Raw genomic sequence first — 17,273 nt, 5'->3', positions numbered from 1 at the left:
AGGCGACGGGACGAGGATATTATGAGCCAAATGGCAAAATGTCACATTCAGGCGAAATGTGACAAGTTTACGGACACTCCCCCCTTTCAACTTTCACCGGCGCCACAAAGATGGAAAGTCAATTACCGGGAGGGACTGCAACATGCGCGCACAAGAGGTCAACTAAGAACAGACCGCAAAAAACGATTTCAATCGACAATTAATTGACTTGACACATTGACACCTCCAACAGGCACAGACATCCGTGCATGTGGGTGAGCTCAAGGACACTGTGATTCATCGAAATACAAGTTATGTAATATGGATATATCTATATTTAACCTGGTTTTTAAAGCCTTCTGTCGGGGGGACCCTTATCATTATGCAAATGATTACCTTCCAGAGGGGCCTTATGCCAGCGAAACGCACTGTAAGGCCAAAAGAGGGGCGATGGTTAAAATAGGAAAGTAAGGGGCCAAGACAATTTCGCATTCGATGGCAGCTGCATTAATTAAAAACTCAAAAAAATGGTATTGCTTTTTATGCGTCAAGCAAAAGCAAATGGAAACCCATTTCAGTTTGGGCACTGTGCAACAGGTTTCAGCTGATTTGAAATACTACTTACATACAAGAATATTATATTTTGAGATCTATTCGTCTTCCATACTGATAAAAACCCAAGGAACTTAATACGTTCTCATCTGAGTTGAAAAAGTTCTTAAAAATGTTTTCATTTGACTCAAATAAAGTTGAATCGGCGTTATTTACCTTGTATATCTCAACAAATAAACTATTAGTCCAGTCAGTAGTGTATACTTATCAAAAAGTTGATAAATAAACTCAATTTAACTTTTCTCTTCTCACCATTTCGTTTTAATATTGAGAACATTGATACCGAAATTTACTTACACGGTTTTTAAGAACGAATGTTCTCAATTCAATTGAATATTTCCATCTGTGTGCATTTATAAAAACAGAATAGGTATGTCTGAAGATTTCAGAGATTATCAAAATGGAATCTTTGTAGATTAGTGTTAAACGCTATGATGACGAAAACGGGCGAATCGTCGCTGTCGTCACATTAACCCCTCTGCGCCCAAGCTCTACTCTACTTTCCGTTCTTCTCGCGCTCGCAGAGTATAAAAATATCCTACTATCGCCGAAACAAAAAAAAAAATAATAAAACGACGAGTAAGCATTAGTCACCACAGCCAGCACAGTCGAGTACGAAGACCCAGCTGAAAAAAGTGGGGAAAAATAAAAGAAAAGTACAAAAAATACCAAAAACACAAAAGAAAAAATTTGCTTCGACCATGGGCAGCCGTCGCCTCGACTTTGCTTCTGACTTATCTATGGGGGCTCTTTTTTTACCCGTTTAGTTTCTTTTTGTTACACATGTGGCCGGCTGTCCCATCCGGATAGCTACAATGAGGGTCAAAACCATAGCAGTAAGTCTGGTTTTTTGGGGGACTTAATTTAAATATTTATGCAAATAAATATAAATATCTTTTTTAATAAACTGCAAGTTTTTTTGAGTTTTTCAAGACGCAAATAAGCAAATCCTTAAACTTACAAAAATGTAGTGTATGTTATTTACATACGATCTAAACATAACATCTGAGTTGAAAATGTTCTTAAAAATAGAACGACATTTTTGAAGTTGAAAATATTTTTATTTTCCTCGAATCAAGTTGAATTGGCGGTATTTACATTGTATATCTCAACAAATAAACCAGTCAGTAGTGTATACTTATCAAAAATATGATAAATAAACTCAATTTAACTTTTCTCTTCTTAACATTTCGTATTGAGAACATATTGATACCAAAATGTGACTACACGGATTTTAAGAACGAGTCTTCTCAATTCAAGAACAATGTACTTGAAAAATTCTCTCTGTGTGGGGTAACTATTTAAAGAAAGGTGCTATAAACATTTAAGGCACTTCTTGTTGCCCAAGGCCTTGACCTGGGTCTTTACATTTTGCGGAAGACACCTGTGACCCTATCCACTCACCCTGAGCTGTGCCTGGCCTCCAAACGGAGGTTCTCCTAAGCGACCCGATAAAAGGTGCCAACCGATAAGCGGGCGGCAGTGGGTTAAGGGGCGGGGGCATCATGGTTGGTTATTTAATTTTTGTTTTTGCCACACCAAAGGGGGCGGGGCAGGGGCGGCCGGAGGGCAAGGAAAGAGGTGCGAAGAAGGTTAAACGGCCCGGCTTTTATCAGTTACCAAACACTGGCGCTGCCAACAGCTGCCAATTGCCCTCTCTCTTTCTGCCGCCTATCCGTATCTCTTTCTGCTGGTTTCCATTTTCTGCAAAATTAGCGATAAATGAATCAATTGCCTTTTTCTGGGAAATTGACCATTTGCCTGCGGCGATAACACGGCCTTCTCAATAACGCCGATATCATCTTGCGTATGATAAATATTACGAAAATATTTACAGGTGCTCTAGAGTTTTCATTAATCTATCTATTCAAGACCGAAAATTAAAACAAGCTATTAAAGAAAAGTAAAAAGAATATGCAATTTAAACATTTTGTATCTATAAAATTTGATAAACTGTGTTCCAACTTTATTTAAAATTTAAAAATTGGTCAAACAATTTTGAACGCTATATTTTAAACATATCTTGAGTAAAAGAAATTTCTTATAGAAAAAGTAATTTCATTGTATTTTTCAAGGATCCCGAAATATTTTAATAGCATTTTTTTTGCCCTATAGGTCTTGTGTATTTTGAGTCGATACCTCGTGATCCCAATTATCATTTAAAATGCAATTGATTACCATCTTTTTTGGTTAACCCATAGGGCGCATTTGATGAATATCTTTGAATTATTTGGCCCACTCTAAGCAGTCGGACATCATTTATCCACAGGTAAAAATAAAAATGTGCCAGTTTGTTTTTTCAGTCGGTTTTTGCTTCTTTAGCCGCCTTTATACGCAATTATTGGGGGATCATCAAGAAGAAAAATAAATGAGAGTGTGGAGCGACAGGTGTGGATGGGGCTGGGAAAATTGACTCTCATAGGGGGTGGGGAGGTGGAAAATCACCCAAGACACACACACTCACACCCAACCAACCACACAGTACAAAAGCACAAACGAAATGTAATAACAAGTTGGGGCAACTTTTTGGTCTAGAAAAATGGGTAAAAACGCAGGGGAGGATGAGCAAGCGGGTCTCGAGTTACCAGGAGATTGGGGCCAAAGCGGGATAATCAGGCAAAGTGGCGGAGACGGCTCCCAGCTCCCATTTTATTATTTTTTTAATAGCTGTCTATGGCAAGTCCTTCAGTTTGTCATGCGCCCTGTCAAAAATTTATGTAACTTGGGCAAAAAAGGCGAGGAAGCCAAAAAAAAATTGATTTTCCCGATGGGCAAACCAAAATATGGACGTTTTAGGCAAAAATTGGTTTGAAAAATGTTATATTTTTTGTTGTTTAGCCAAGGTCATGAAAAAAAAAATGCTAAACAATTTTTTTAGGCAGATGGAAACGCAAATATCTACAGTTGGCATGACAAGGGGTCTTCCGTAACACAATTTTTTGTGTGCGTTTCTAGCGCTTCTTACAAAGTTTGTTTATTTTCAGAGCAAGTTCATCTGCGTCTGTTACAAAGTCTGTTTATGAAACGGCAATGAAATTGGAAATCATGAAATGAGTTTGCCAAATTGAGAAACAAAGTTTAATTTAATTGATTAATCTGAAACACATTTCGCTATTTATAAGTAATCTATAGATATTACATTTATTTATTGTAGCATTCTCTTCTTTTGGTTAAAAGTTTTAGGGGGGAGAGCTTATTCTAAAGTTCTGTAGTAGTGCAAATATTATACTTTCAATGAATTCATTGATATTTGCAATGCTATCTTTGCTGAGTTATCAGCCACATTTTGTATAGCCAATCTTTATTACTGGTTAGAAATCGTTTGCTAAACCAGTTACACGCTTTTACGCCCAATACCAACACTAATTAAAACGACAGAGTTCGAATGCGAAATGTTAAATTGTAAATTCCCAATCGAATGATTGATAAAATCAGGATACGAGGATATCCGTAGAGTGCCCCCCCTTTCATAACGACATTTTCGGGCATAAAATGGAATATTCTGCTCATGAAAGCAAACTTTTTTGGCTTCCTTAATCTGGTTTTCTTTTTTATATATTTTTTGGATGTTTTCTTTTTGGCTTCCATCTTTTTTTTGGGCATTTTGTGCGTATTTATGGGGGGCCGAATGAAATTAAATTTGGATGGATGGCCTCTAGGGCGTATGCGTAATATGTTTGAGTGCATACGTATACGTTATGTGCGTGAGTGTGTGTGAGTGGCAAACAAATTTTGTGCGTTTGTTTGCCAACTAAAAATATACTTGTCCCTTTCGATGTCGACATTTTCACTTTGTTTCCCCCTGATTTCCATGTTGACATTTTCCCAGCCCCGAACTTTTCATCCCCAGCTCTTTTTGTACTCGCCATTCGCTTTGCCAAAAGTTTCTTAAACTTTGCGTGAAAATGTGCATAATTAAAAATTTTAATTAATAATTAAAAAAAGAGTGGCAAAAAGGGGAGAATAAATAGATAAAGAGCGAGAATCGGAGCGGAAATAGGCATTCAACAGGAAATTATTCGACTGAAAACAAAAAAAACCGTCAACATGATTGCCACTTAATCCGTTCAATAAACAGTTAAGTGATAAAAAATTAACGCTTTTTTTGTATGACTGTTTGCGCCGTTGTCTGGCCATGAGAAAAATAAATCGAACTTAATGGGAAACGTACAAACAGAGTTCATGCGGTTAAGCCTACACATATATGGGGAATAAATCATGGCAAAAGTCAGAAAAACAGAGGAAACGGGGCTCAGAACGGTTAGCGTCATTGACATTGGCCGACAAAGGGTTAAGAGCAGCAGGCATTATTGCCAATGAGTAATTGTTAAAAGCAACGTTGCCAATTGAATTTTATCGATTTCCTTAAAGAAGAAAACGCCGGAAAACTACCTCTTCTTGAGCTCTTTAACTATACACTGCGAGATATAACAGCACTATCAATTTCTTATTTGTATACCTCAAAGAATAAAACTGTATAATAAGTTAAAGTAACCAAGTTTATGATGCTGCTTTATCATTTTATAGCTTCAACTCTACATAAAAAACATATATACAGATTATATTGTGCAAAGTTTAAAGTCCCTAAGAAAATGTTAATTTCCCCTGGAAAACTTTATCTGGGTTTTCCAATTATTTCTTAAACTTTCTTATACGGGTTTCTGCGGGTGCCGAGTTAAACATTTTGCAGACTTAAGTTGAGGGTGAAATATAGCCAGGCACAACAACAATGGTGGCAATAACCAAATGGCATAACAACAACAGCAACGCAAATTTCAAGCAGCATTCAAATGACACCCATACTTACAAAGAGTCAGTTGCGTAGTCAAAGGGGATTTCTGATATCTACATGTTTTGCAGTATATACAGAACATTTATTTATTGAATTTTCATTGAAATTCTAGATAAATACTCATATTCATGGTATATTAATATATGTTTTTAAATACCAAACAATTATACTATACTATAATATAAAACTTTTTATATTTTTCAACACTGATTTTGTTACGATGCAGTATTTTATTTTACATTATTATATGTTTTCAAATACCAAAAACTGATACTATACTTTATTAAAATACTGTTTAGCTCCTGATTTTGTAAGGATGTAGTATTTAATTTTTATTGTATACATATATTAATTTGAAATACCAAATCTTACTATACTGTACTCAAATACTTTTTGAATGTTTAATCCCTGATTTTGCTAGGATGCAGTATTTAATTTTTCTTAGCCATCAACACTGATTTTGTTAGGATACAGTATTATATTTTACACTATTATATGTTTTCAAATACCAAAAACTGATACTATACTATATTAAAATACTGTTTGGTTCCTGATTTAGTAAGGATGTAGCATTTAATTTGTATTTGTATATGTTTTGAAATATCAAAAGTTACTATGTGTACTCAAATACTATTTGAATGTTTAATCCCTGGTTTTGTTAGGATGCAGTATTTAATTTTGCTTAGCCCCCTAGGCCATAAATCTAGGCACGCCACTGGCCATAAAAAATGGAAAACAGGAAGTGGGTGGCGGTGGGCGGCTGGTGGCTCAAGGAGGCGTGGCAATGGCACCCGGCTCAGCTCACCTCGCTGAATTTGCTTTTTCTTCTAGTTTGGCAGCTTCTTCTTGGCCGTTTTGCTCGTTTTGCTCGTTTTTTCGTTATTTATTTTATTTTACTTTATTTTATTTTTTGCCTGCTTCTGACATTTGTTTGTGCTTAGTTTTGCTTTTCCCTGTAGTATTTTTCTTGCCACGGCTGCTTTTTTGCACATTGCTTTTTTATGGCAATGGCCGGCGGATATTATCAACAACACAACTGCAAGTGCTATTGTTATTATTGTTATTATTATTTATCAGAGCGACGACGGCGTCAGAAATTTATTTTCATTAACAAGTTGGACAGACAAAAAATAAAAATAAAATAGTGAATAAAACCCAGAGCCAAAGCCATAACAAAAAGTAACTCGAGTCCGGCAGACAAGGGAAAACTGAAAGAGTAGTAAAAACGAAAATAATCCAGTCATGTGTGGACAATCGTTTCCAGGAACTCAAGTTGCAGTGACTTTTATTTGTCATCAGTTTTCATCAAATTTCTGTTGCTGTTAAGCAGAACGTTATGATTAATCCAGTGGAATTTTTTGGGGAAAACATTAGAGATTGAGAAATGAGCACATTACTGAAGTATTTAAGAATCTCAAATTATTTTATGAGTGAAATATTCATTTTAATAAACTGAAATCAAATTATGTTCTTCTTGGCATCAACTTTCACATATCTAAACTAATTTAATTTGTTCTAACTTAATTAAACGTGTTTTCGGCCGGCAAGAATGTTTACAAAACTTCCTAAATACTCAAACGGACATCCGCAAATTAACTTATAGAAGTGATTTACAAACTATTTTAATGCGTTTATGCCCTAAGTCTAAGCACATAAAATGCAACTGGCTGGTAATTGCATTAGAATCGGGCCGATTATATGTCAAAGGTAAACACATTATCCCTCAAAGTGATTATAAACATGGAACTGCACATATTAATTGGAGTGTGCGTTTGAAAACACATCAAGGCTATTGAATATATGTTATGGAACTGGTAGTACTGGGGTATTTATAGCACGTATTGTTGCTGTTGTGGGCAGTTGCGAAGGTTAAAAGACAAAATGTGAAAAATTGCACAGAGAGAAGTGGGGAAAAATACTTCACCATAATAAATGAAATGTTAAAAAAAAATTAGTTTTCCAAAATGTTTTGGAAATTGTTTTGCGAAATAAGGTCGGAATAGGGAGTGTCATTCCTCGTTGAGCTCGTAATTAAATTCACAATCGATTGGCATTCAAACCAGGAAACTTTATAAAAATTGAAAAATTGGTCAAAAAATTGATTTCCGGAAAAGTTATAGGAATCGAAAGCCTAGGTTGTTAAACAGTCCGTCTGCTCAAAACAGTCCGTCTTTCAGCTCTGCGCCTCGTTTTCACCAAGATACCATACACCAAGATTTTTGTCAGAAATCCTTACACCCATTTTTCGATCCAAAAAACCAAGAAAATTTTGGAAATCATTTTGCGAAATAAAGTTGGAATATGGAATGCCATACCTCGTTGAGCTCGCAAATAAATTCTCAATCGATTGGTATTCAAACCAGGCAACTTTAATTTTTGACCGATTTTCGCAAAAATAGACGATGTTACCCCTTATAAAAAATGTGAAATTTATTAAAAAAATTGATTTCCGGAAAAGTTATGGGAATCGGAAGCCCAGGTTGTTAGCTGCTCAAAACAGTCGGTCTTTCAGCTGTGCGCCTCGTTTTGACCAAGTTTCGATTGAAAACCCAAATAAAAATAGGGCTATTTTTGTCTGAAATCCTTTTACCCATTTTTCGACCCGAAAAACCAAGGTATTTTGGCAATAATTTTGTGAATTAAGTTCGGAATAAAGAATGCCATACCTCGTTGAGCTCGTAATTAAATTTCCAATCGATTGACAATCAAATCCGGAAACTTTAATTTTTGACCGATTTTCGCAAAAATAGACGATGTTACCCCTTATGAAAAATGTGAAATTTAGTCAAAAAATAAATTTCCCGGAATGTGATGCTGGTCGGAAGCCTAGGTTGTTAGCTGCTCAAAACAGTTAATTTTTGACCGGTTTTCGCAAAAATAGACGAAATGAAAAATGTGAAATTTGGTCAAAAAATAAATTTCCCGGAATGTGATGGGGAATCGGAAGCCTAGGTTGTTAGCTGCTCAAAACAGTTTGTCTTTAAGCTGTGCGTCTCGATTTGACCAACTTACGACTGAAAAACCTCAAAAAATTATGGTATTTTGGTCAAAAATCCTTTTACCTATTTTTTGACCCACACAAACTAGGTTTTTTGGCAATCATTTTGCGAAATAAAGTGGGAATTGGGAATGTCATACCTCGTTGAGCTCGTAATTAAATTCCCAATCGATTGGCAATCGAATCCGGAAACTTTAATTTTTGACCGATTTTCGCAAAAGTAGACGATGTTACCCCTTATGATAAATGCGTAAGTTGGTCAAAAAATAAATTTCCCTAAAAATGATGGGGATCGTTAGCCTACGTTGGAAGCTGCCCAAAGCAGTCGGTCTTAAACCTTTGTGCTTCAGCTTAATATTTTTAGTTTAATAAAATAAGGTATAAAAAGTGAGTTACGTTTTCTCCATGTGCAGATGTAAAGCTGTGTAAAACACGAGTGGGTGTTGCTCAGGTGCTGCACAGCTGCAATCAAGTTGGTATTTATGTATAATTTATATCGCGTGGTTGCCACAAATTCGATTCAATTAGAAAACGCTCATGGAAAATGCTGAAAGGCCTTCAAACATGCGGGAAGCGGGTAGGGAAAATCAAAGAAGCCAAGGCCGTTTGTTCAGCATCAAAGGCAAAGAGTGGGCGGGCCGGTCTGTGTGGGCGTGGCTGACACAGGTCACGACCTGTCTAAAAACACACACACACACTAGCGTGCGAAATGGTTTTTGTTCATGGAACATGATTAACATAAAATTAAACGATCCAAAGAAAGAGGCATTTGCCGGGGTTCCCAGTAAAATGCTTTGAACCACCTGCTGTCGCATAACTTTCCTGCCTTTTAATATTCCCCTTCCTTAATTTTGATCCCTCCGCTTACATACGAAACAGCATTTTTTAGTATGATTTAAAAAAAAAAAATATTAGAACCCTGAAAAGTATTTTTGTGAAATAATTATTGCTTGTTTGCAATATTATTCATTTCTATATTTAATCCAAATCAACGTATTATCAATTTATCCGTATACCTCCCTCTTCACCAGTTTTCCTCATCACAAGTGTCGTCTAATTGCTGGCGACTTTGTTTATTATAATTAGTGGACAAATACACAGAAAATCCGAAATGAGTGGTGGGTGCTCGACGGTTCTTTTTTTTGGAGGAGGTGGTGTAGAAAGGGGGCCGAGAATCCCACAAGGAGAAAATAGAAGCAATACCAAATGAATATCTCAAGTGGATTTGAGTGAAAAAATAGATGGAATCTAAGGAAAATGGCCCAAGTACACTGGGAAACAAACGAAAACATTTTCTGGTAAAATACTATACTAGTGAATTTGTACTTTAGTATTTTTTCTACCTTAAAAGTGTAGACATTTTGGGGATTTATTTGGAGCTTGCTATCGATAAATATTATCGAACTTCAAAAAATGAACGACAAATTTAAAAAAATAACACTAATAGAAATCTTGATCTAAGTTCCGCAAAAACACCAAAAAATACGTGTAAAATTTCATTATTTTACTAGGTGTTATTATCGATAACGGGCCCAAAACATCGATGTTTCCTAAGATTGCAAGCTGTCGATAGTATCGATCGTGCTATCAATCGTTTTACGAACTCTAGTATCCATGGATCTTACGTTTTTCGTGTGACAAAGTTCTTGATGCGCAGTGTAGGTGACAGTAATAAGCAATAAGTAAAATGAATGAAGAAAATCAAACCCGGCGACCGCTGGGACCGAGTAGAAAAAATGTGTGCGGGAGAGCTCTGCTCTAGCTCTACAAGTAAGCAAACTTGGGCAAGAAAAAAAGTAAATGTAGTCCTTGAAATGCTTTTAACACAAATTACAAACAACATTTAATTGGGTCGAGTGGTGGGGTTTTCCAGAGGCCTTGCTAAGCTTAACTTTACTGACCGAAAGCGGTTCTTTGGACAGCATTCATTCTCATTCTCCACTTATCTCTGTCCTGTGGCTATATATTTTTTATTCAAATACATATTCTGTGAAAGACTAAACTGAGTTTATCTCCTCTGCGTCCGTTTCAACCTCTCTACTTTCCGCTTTCCACCCCTTTATTCCACTTTTCTCGCATTTTCCGCCACCTGCTAAATTTTCTTTTGATGAAAGTTGTCAGAGCAACAAAACGGAAATTTAATTACTTGAAAATTGTGTACATAAAGTCACTTTCACTTGGCGAAGACAGCCCCTTTCCCGGGATTTTTTCAGACATTTTCCTATAATTATCTAGCTTCTTCTTTATCGTTTAGCACTTGGCAAATCTATGGCTAGGGAAGTTAGTAAGTTTCTTGTTTGATTTATTAGGCAAAGTTACATGCTTTAAAATTATTCGCTTCTTTTAAGATTATTTAGAAAATAAAAAAACACTCTTTCAAAAACTTTGAAAAGAACGATAATTTAGAGAACAAAATAAGAATTGTTTAGAGGTATGCCACTTTGAAATCAGAAGAAAGTAGTACAATTTTTTTCAGGAACTTTGAAATGGGTGATAAATTTAGAGAATAAAATAATCTTTTCTTCAGAGATCTTAGAGATATTATAATATTATTTCGAGAACCTTGAGATGGACAATAAGTTTGGAGAATAAAATACGAATTTCTTGGAGGAATGCCACTTTGAAATCACAATCAAAAGAGGCATATTTGTTTATCTCATGAATTTATATAAACATAATTGGTGTTAAAAATCCAACAAATCCTATTGTTCCATGTGTGAAACGGGTGGATTGGGTGGATGGTATAGGTGGTATGGGTGGTACGATGGGTGGATGATATGGGAGCATAGGGGCTTGAAAACTTGACGACAAAAACAAACGCAAACGCAAACAGAAAAAGCGAAACAGCGAGGAATAATCATCACTCTGAGTGGTGCGGCTTCTAGAATTTCAATGAGGGGTGGTGGTTGGGTGGTGCTGGGCGTGTAGGTGGGTGGTGGGTGGTTCTGGGCTGCCAGTGGGGTTGCGTGGGTGGCTAAAACTATTGTCCACTCTGTTGTTGTGACGCATTTGTGTTGCCGTAGTTTTTATCGTTGTTGCTTTCCTTTTTCCGGTTTTTTTTTTTTGGTTGTTATGTAGCAACAGTTTTGTTCTCGGTTTTTTTTTTTTGTATTTTTGTGCCCCGCCATGTTTTACTTAATTTTCTTTTTATTCCCCGATTCGGTTTGTTTTGTCAAGCGTAGTTTTGTATTTTTTTCGGTGATAGTAACAAAGGCAACCTGTGGCATTGAGTGGGAAAATAAAATACATAAAAATGGTGGGTATACGTATATAAAAAGCGAGGGCAGGCGAAATGGGAAAAACTAGCCATAATGAAATATATTCCGTAATTGGACTTTTGCCAAACCGACCCGAACGAACCTTCTTATCCGAGTTTCCTACACCACTCCCCATATCAGATGACGTTGCTGGCTAATCAAACAAAAGCTGAAAACTATACAAGTACACTGCGGAAATGATAAGCTATAGTTCATCCAAACTGACGGGGATTAGGGCTACTAGAAAAAATGTAATAGATATATATAAATATTTGATAATTATAGCTATTTTATAATATTTGTAAAAAGATTGCATTATATTTAGCCTTTTTTTAAAGAGTACTAGCATCATAAAAATGTAAATAAAATAAATGAAACAAAGGAACACATTCGATTCGCTTCATTACATATTCCCACCATCTGTTGCACCGCCCCACCATTTTTCTCAGTGTGCTGGGGCTGGTCTAAGCTGGTTTTTGAACCTAGGCGATATTTAATACGCCTGCCGCGTGCCCAAAACTCCAGATAACAACAAAGCACAAAGGGAGGGCATAATTAAATAAACAAATTCCCAAACTAGGCAACCGGGGGGAGTGCAAAACTCAAGTGTCGCCGCAACAGTCAAGTGAAAATGGGCATGGAAGTGGAAATGGAAAAGTGTGGGGAAAAGGGCGCCAAGGGGCGTGGCCCTTCTCCTGTGACTGTGAATTACTCACCAGACTAAAACAAAGAGCCAGTCAGCACCAGCATAGATAACTGTAACAAAGGGAAACCCGAAAAAGACACAACAAGAACAAAGGCACAGGAAAAGTGCACAGTGAGAAAAACTAAACATAGTACTGAAATAATATTGGAGATTCGTATAATTTTTCTCGGATATTATATCTTTTGTTCTGTTTAAGAACTGAAAAGGTCTCAATTCACAACACTTCTAATACTAAAATAATATACGAATTATATTAAAAAATAAATATATTTCTTAGATATTATATCGTATGGTCTGTTTTATAAGTGAATATGATTCAATGCATTACACCTCGTGTAATATTTTTATAATAAACCTAATTAATTGTAGATTTTTTATAATATTTCCTAGATATTACATCATCTGTTCCGTTCAAAAGCTAAATATATTTCACATCATAGCTCTACATGTAACATTAAAATATTATACCTGTTTGACTAGAGATTTTATTACTATATCTTATGCTTAGTTCAAAAAATCATATCATATCATATGAAAATTGTAGAATCTTAAGAACAATCAAGGGAATCGATTGCATTTCTTTCCGTGTGCTGGAAAATGAGGTAAGGACTCGAACTTACAATAGGTGAAGATAGATGAGAACCTAAAAGTCCATCTGACAATGCTCGAAAAATGGTTCGGATTTAATGAAAAACGAGCAAATGTCAAGCGTGGCAATTGCAGCTGCAATTGACCACAAGAATTCGTCATTAAACGGACGCAACTGGAAAATCGAGAGGAAAATCTGGGGAAAATTGTTCGGTTTAGAGTGGGAGGGGGGGATTTGGGCAGACACAGAGAAGGTGTTCGGGGGTCTGAAACTGACTGCTTAATTGCTATTTTGGTTTCGTTTCATGTGCTAATTGTGCACATGCTATGCAAATTTGTTGCTCCCTTGGCCTTCTCGTCGCCTCCAAAAAAAATCAAAAGTGTTTATACCATGTGAGATATCACGATGTGGCTGGCTGTCTGTCAAATAACTCACTTTAAAATTAATGAACAACTTAGCTTTTGCTCTTATAAAGCAGAAAATGAATTAAGAAATTTACTAATAATTTCTGTTTTACTATCTAAAATCTAAAAAATTATAAATCAACATCCAAATAATATTATCAATCTACATTTTATGGCTATCGTAAAGAACCAATTATATTTGTCTGTAATTATTCATGGCACAGACGATTTTCTCGATACATTTCTCCCCCGGCATTTTGAAAACTAAAATTCTTTTTACGACCAAAATACATGAAAACAATTTGCGGAAAAAAATGGGAAAAGAATGAAAAAACCGAACAGAGCAACTGCAAATTGAGTGCCAAAAAGGGGGATGCGGGCGGGAAAATGGCGACTGAAAGATGACTAAGACAAGGAAAATCGAGGGGGAAATGGGGGCCAGACTGGATAAAAACGAGCTGCTGTCCCACATATAATAATGCATTACGGCCCGTCGTTATAATCCACGAAAATGCGAGCAAAATAAATAAAGTGCCAGCAACGAAACTACAAACTACAAAAGATGTGGGTGGTGGGTGGCAAAGTGGGGGAGTGGGCGAGTGGGCGGCAGACGAAGGCCGAAGGGTCGTCTTGGATTACACTACTCCACTCCGAAAGTGCGCGTTTGGGGCTACAGTAAATATTGCCTTAGGCCCATCCAATATTCATGAACTTCTCGCGAACTCAACACAAACTACAAACTACACATGCAAGTAGTTCCACTTACAGATTGCTCTAGTTCTGCAGTTCTATATTATAGAATCTATAACAATGGAGGATTGGGGATTTTTGAAATTCAAAGTGACAGTTTGTCTCTTGAATAATAAAAAGGGATTAATTCAAACTGACGGGTATTCTTCTGAAAACTAGAAACTTGTCTCTTGAATAATAAAAATACTAAATGCAATTCAAGATCCACTCCCAACTACTATGCAATTTTCAGGTTCTGAATATCATTTTCAAGGGTGTCAAAGAACCAAGAACCCATGGGGATTTTTGAAATTCAACATAAGGATATTTGTTTCAAAACTAGAAACTTGTCTGTTGATTAATAAAAAATCCTCAACCGAATTCAAGCTCTAATCCCAAGTACTATGTTATATTTAAGACCGAAAAAAATTATTATCAGGAATTAGAACCAAGAACTGGGTGTTTCCCTAAAAGCAAATCAGTAAATCTTCTAAACTTAGATCAAATTTACCCCGAAACACACACAAAACTATAAATTCTGTGACATCGATGGATTTATTGGTTGATTTTCAAACCAAACGTTTAGGGATTTTTGGAAATCTTTCCGACATCCTGATATTTGTGGGTTTTATTATTAAAAAAAACTACAACGTGACACATTTATAAATAAAACAACTAAAAAATACAATAAAATTTTAGTAGGCGATAAAATAAGAATTACCATTATTGATTAATTACGGTCCCTGGATATTTTGAAATACAATCCAAATTATAGCGCAACACGTTATTTTTAAGGTACATATCTTGTTTTTAAACAATTTACTTGGCTCCACTCTAATTTTTCTGAGCACAACTGTACTTAAAATATATAAGACCTAGCAAAATGATATAGAAATTTATAGATGGTGTATTTAGATAGTCTATGATCATGTTCAAAATGCTTCTCAATTATTTTAAATTGATTTGGGGTGAAAGTCAACTTACGGATAGAAGAAGAAGAGACATGTGGTCAAAAGCAGTACCATCCAGGCGAAAGTCGCAGGAATGTAGCGCGTTTTCACATCGCATTTGGGCATTTTCCTATTTGTTGGTACGCTTGTTGTTGTTGTTGTTACAGTTGTTGATGTTGATGTTGTTGCAGTCTCTCGTTTATTGCTGTTTTGTTGTTGTTGCTCTTGGCCAATAATGTTGCAATGCTGTTTCTCCTCTTGTTGTTGCAATGTCGTTGACCGTTTTTCCTCTTGGCAATGAAATGCGTTTGGTTGTTGTTGTTGTTGGTGCTGTTGTTGCCGCCGCTGATGTTTTTGTTGTTGTTGCCGCTTGATGACGTTTCTTGGCCTGGCTTGGCTTGGCTTTCTCTCTCTCTCCCTCTCTGTGTGTTTTTTTTGTGTTTAGCGGGGAGGAGGGGGCGGGGCAGAGAGAGAGGGGGTGGCGGGTTGGGGGCAACGAGCGAGACGGCGAGACGAAGCGGCGACGCGTGAAACGGGATCGGCGACGTCGGCAGCGGCAGCGACGCCGGCAGCGCGGCTTGCAGATTCGCGGGAAACGGAAAATCGGGAAAATCGGGGAAAATTCAGCTTCGACTTTTCAAAGTTCTGGCTTTTGAAGCGGCTGCTATTTTCGGATTTTCAAAAGTAAAATTTAATTAACCAGCTTAGGCACACATTAAAAGAATCATCACTTGATTTGCACTCAAAAAAAATAGATTAACTGTCACATTTTCGATTTGATGAAAACATGCAGGCACACTCGCATTTCATAAAAGAAATTACCTGAAAGAAATCATACCAATTTAATTTAATTTATCTCGCCCATATTTCGATCAATTAGAATTTAGAAAATGAGATTTTTCACAACGAATTAGAACAGATAGAGGCCTATATATACTAAAAAACGTACTTTCCCATTTTAAAACATGTCCTTACTATAGAAAGCTATTGTATTATAATATTGTACTATTTTTTAAAGACTTCAGAAATTAAAAACGAAAATTAAAACGAAACGTACTAAAACAAATGTTCCCTGATCAATCTATGTTTTTTTTTTTACTAATTTTATAGCCCATCACTTTGAATAAAATAATTCAAAATTTCGGAACATTTTATACCATTCCCTTGCGTTGTTTACTTTGTCTTTAAATTCCTGCCATTTGAGTTGTTTACTTTGTTTTAAATTCTATAATTTATTCCAATTTGTTTGCGTTTCTCTCTCCTTTTTCTCTCTCTCTCTCTCGGAAAGGAGAGCGATTCTTGTTTTCAGTTTTTCGCAAAAATCCTCTCGATCTGGCTGTTAGTATTAGTGTTAGTATCGGTATTAGCTTACGCACACATTTTGTGATATTGATATCCAGCCAAAAAGGTACATTTGGCGAAAAAGATCGTTGACTTTCCCTGCTTTTTCATACAACAGTTTTCATTTTCGTGTGCGTTTTTCGTTCGCCTTTTCGTTTTCCCCACCTTTCTTCGTTCTCTTTTCCACTGCTTCTTCCTCTTCTGCCTCCTATTGCCCTCTCACTCGCTCTCCTGGCTCTTCACATATACCAACACTCACACACACACACTCGCACACACGCACGCACGTTGTTGCTGCAACGTTTTTTTGTTTTTTATTTCGGCGTCGCCTGCGATTTCATTTTTTAATTATCGCTCCCATTCGCACGCACAGCACACTGCGAACATTTAACTTGGCACTTTTCCGGTCTTGTGCGATTTTTCATTTCATTTCAATGGGCGGCAGGGCGTTCGGATTACGAAAAAATAAATAAAAAAAAAGCGGAGCGTACGCATAATTTTGTCGGGTCGGTCGCAGACTAGAGGTGGGAGATCGTCGATGGGAACATCGATGCTTCCGTTTAAACATCGGAGGAGATATCGATGGTCTTGGGTATCGGAAAACATCGGTATTCCGTGCCGGTCATCGATGTTTGAGCCACATCACTAACATCTGTTAACAGAAATGATAGCAAAATTGAAGCGATATTTCGATAGTTATTTTGAATTTTCTAAGAAATTAGAATGCGACATAACTATTTCATGAATTTTTAATATGTTTTCAAGCATGCAATAAAGAAAAATACAATACAACTTTCAAAAATAGAAGAGCTGTCGCACTATAGCAATTATTCTAAGCCATGTTTAGCTAAATGTTCTTCGTGGTTCTTAGCTAAAAATACACAAATCCTCCTAATCTACATAAGTGTATTTCGAT

General features: G+C 36.4%; 1 protein-coding gene across 7 annotated transcripts in view; it reads right to left on the bottom strand.

Annotated features, from left to right (window-relative positions):
- The window catches only part of Zdhhc8 (zinc finger DHHC-type containing 8), a 37,811-nt gene extending 20,929 nt beyond the window's left edge, over positions 1-16,882 (bottom strand). For 5 of the 7 annotated variants that reach the window (XM_036820966.3, XM_065867775.2, XM_036820968.3 and 2 more), the window contains exons 1-2: positions 16,393-16,882; positions 15,051-15,838 (exon numbers count right to left, since the gene is read on the bottom strand). In XM_036820966.3, the coding sequence (XP_036676861.2) occupies positions 15,051-15,142 (92 nt within the window). In that variant the 5' untranslated portion in view covers positions 15,143-15,838; positions 16,393-16,882. The remainder of the gene's footprint in view (positions 1-15,050; positions 15,839-16,392) is intronic. The other 2 variants (XM_065867777.2, XM_065867778.2) reach the window with 1 other exon arrangement.
- Positions 16,883-17,273: the final 391 nt, after the last annotated feature.

This window comes from Drosophila suzukii, chromosome X (genome assembly GCF_043229965.1).
Source record: "Drosophila suzukii chromosome X, CBGP_Dsuzu_IsoJpt1.0, whole genome shotgun sequence".
NCBI classification, from domain to species: Eukaryota; Metazoa; Arthropoda; class Insecta; order Diptera; family Drosophilidae; genus Drosophila; species Drosophila suzukii.
The sequence above is the reverse complement of the archived record's forward strand: the minus strand, read 5'-3'. Positions and strand labels throughout refer to the sequence as shown.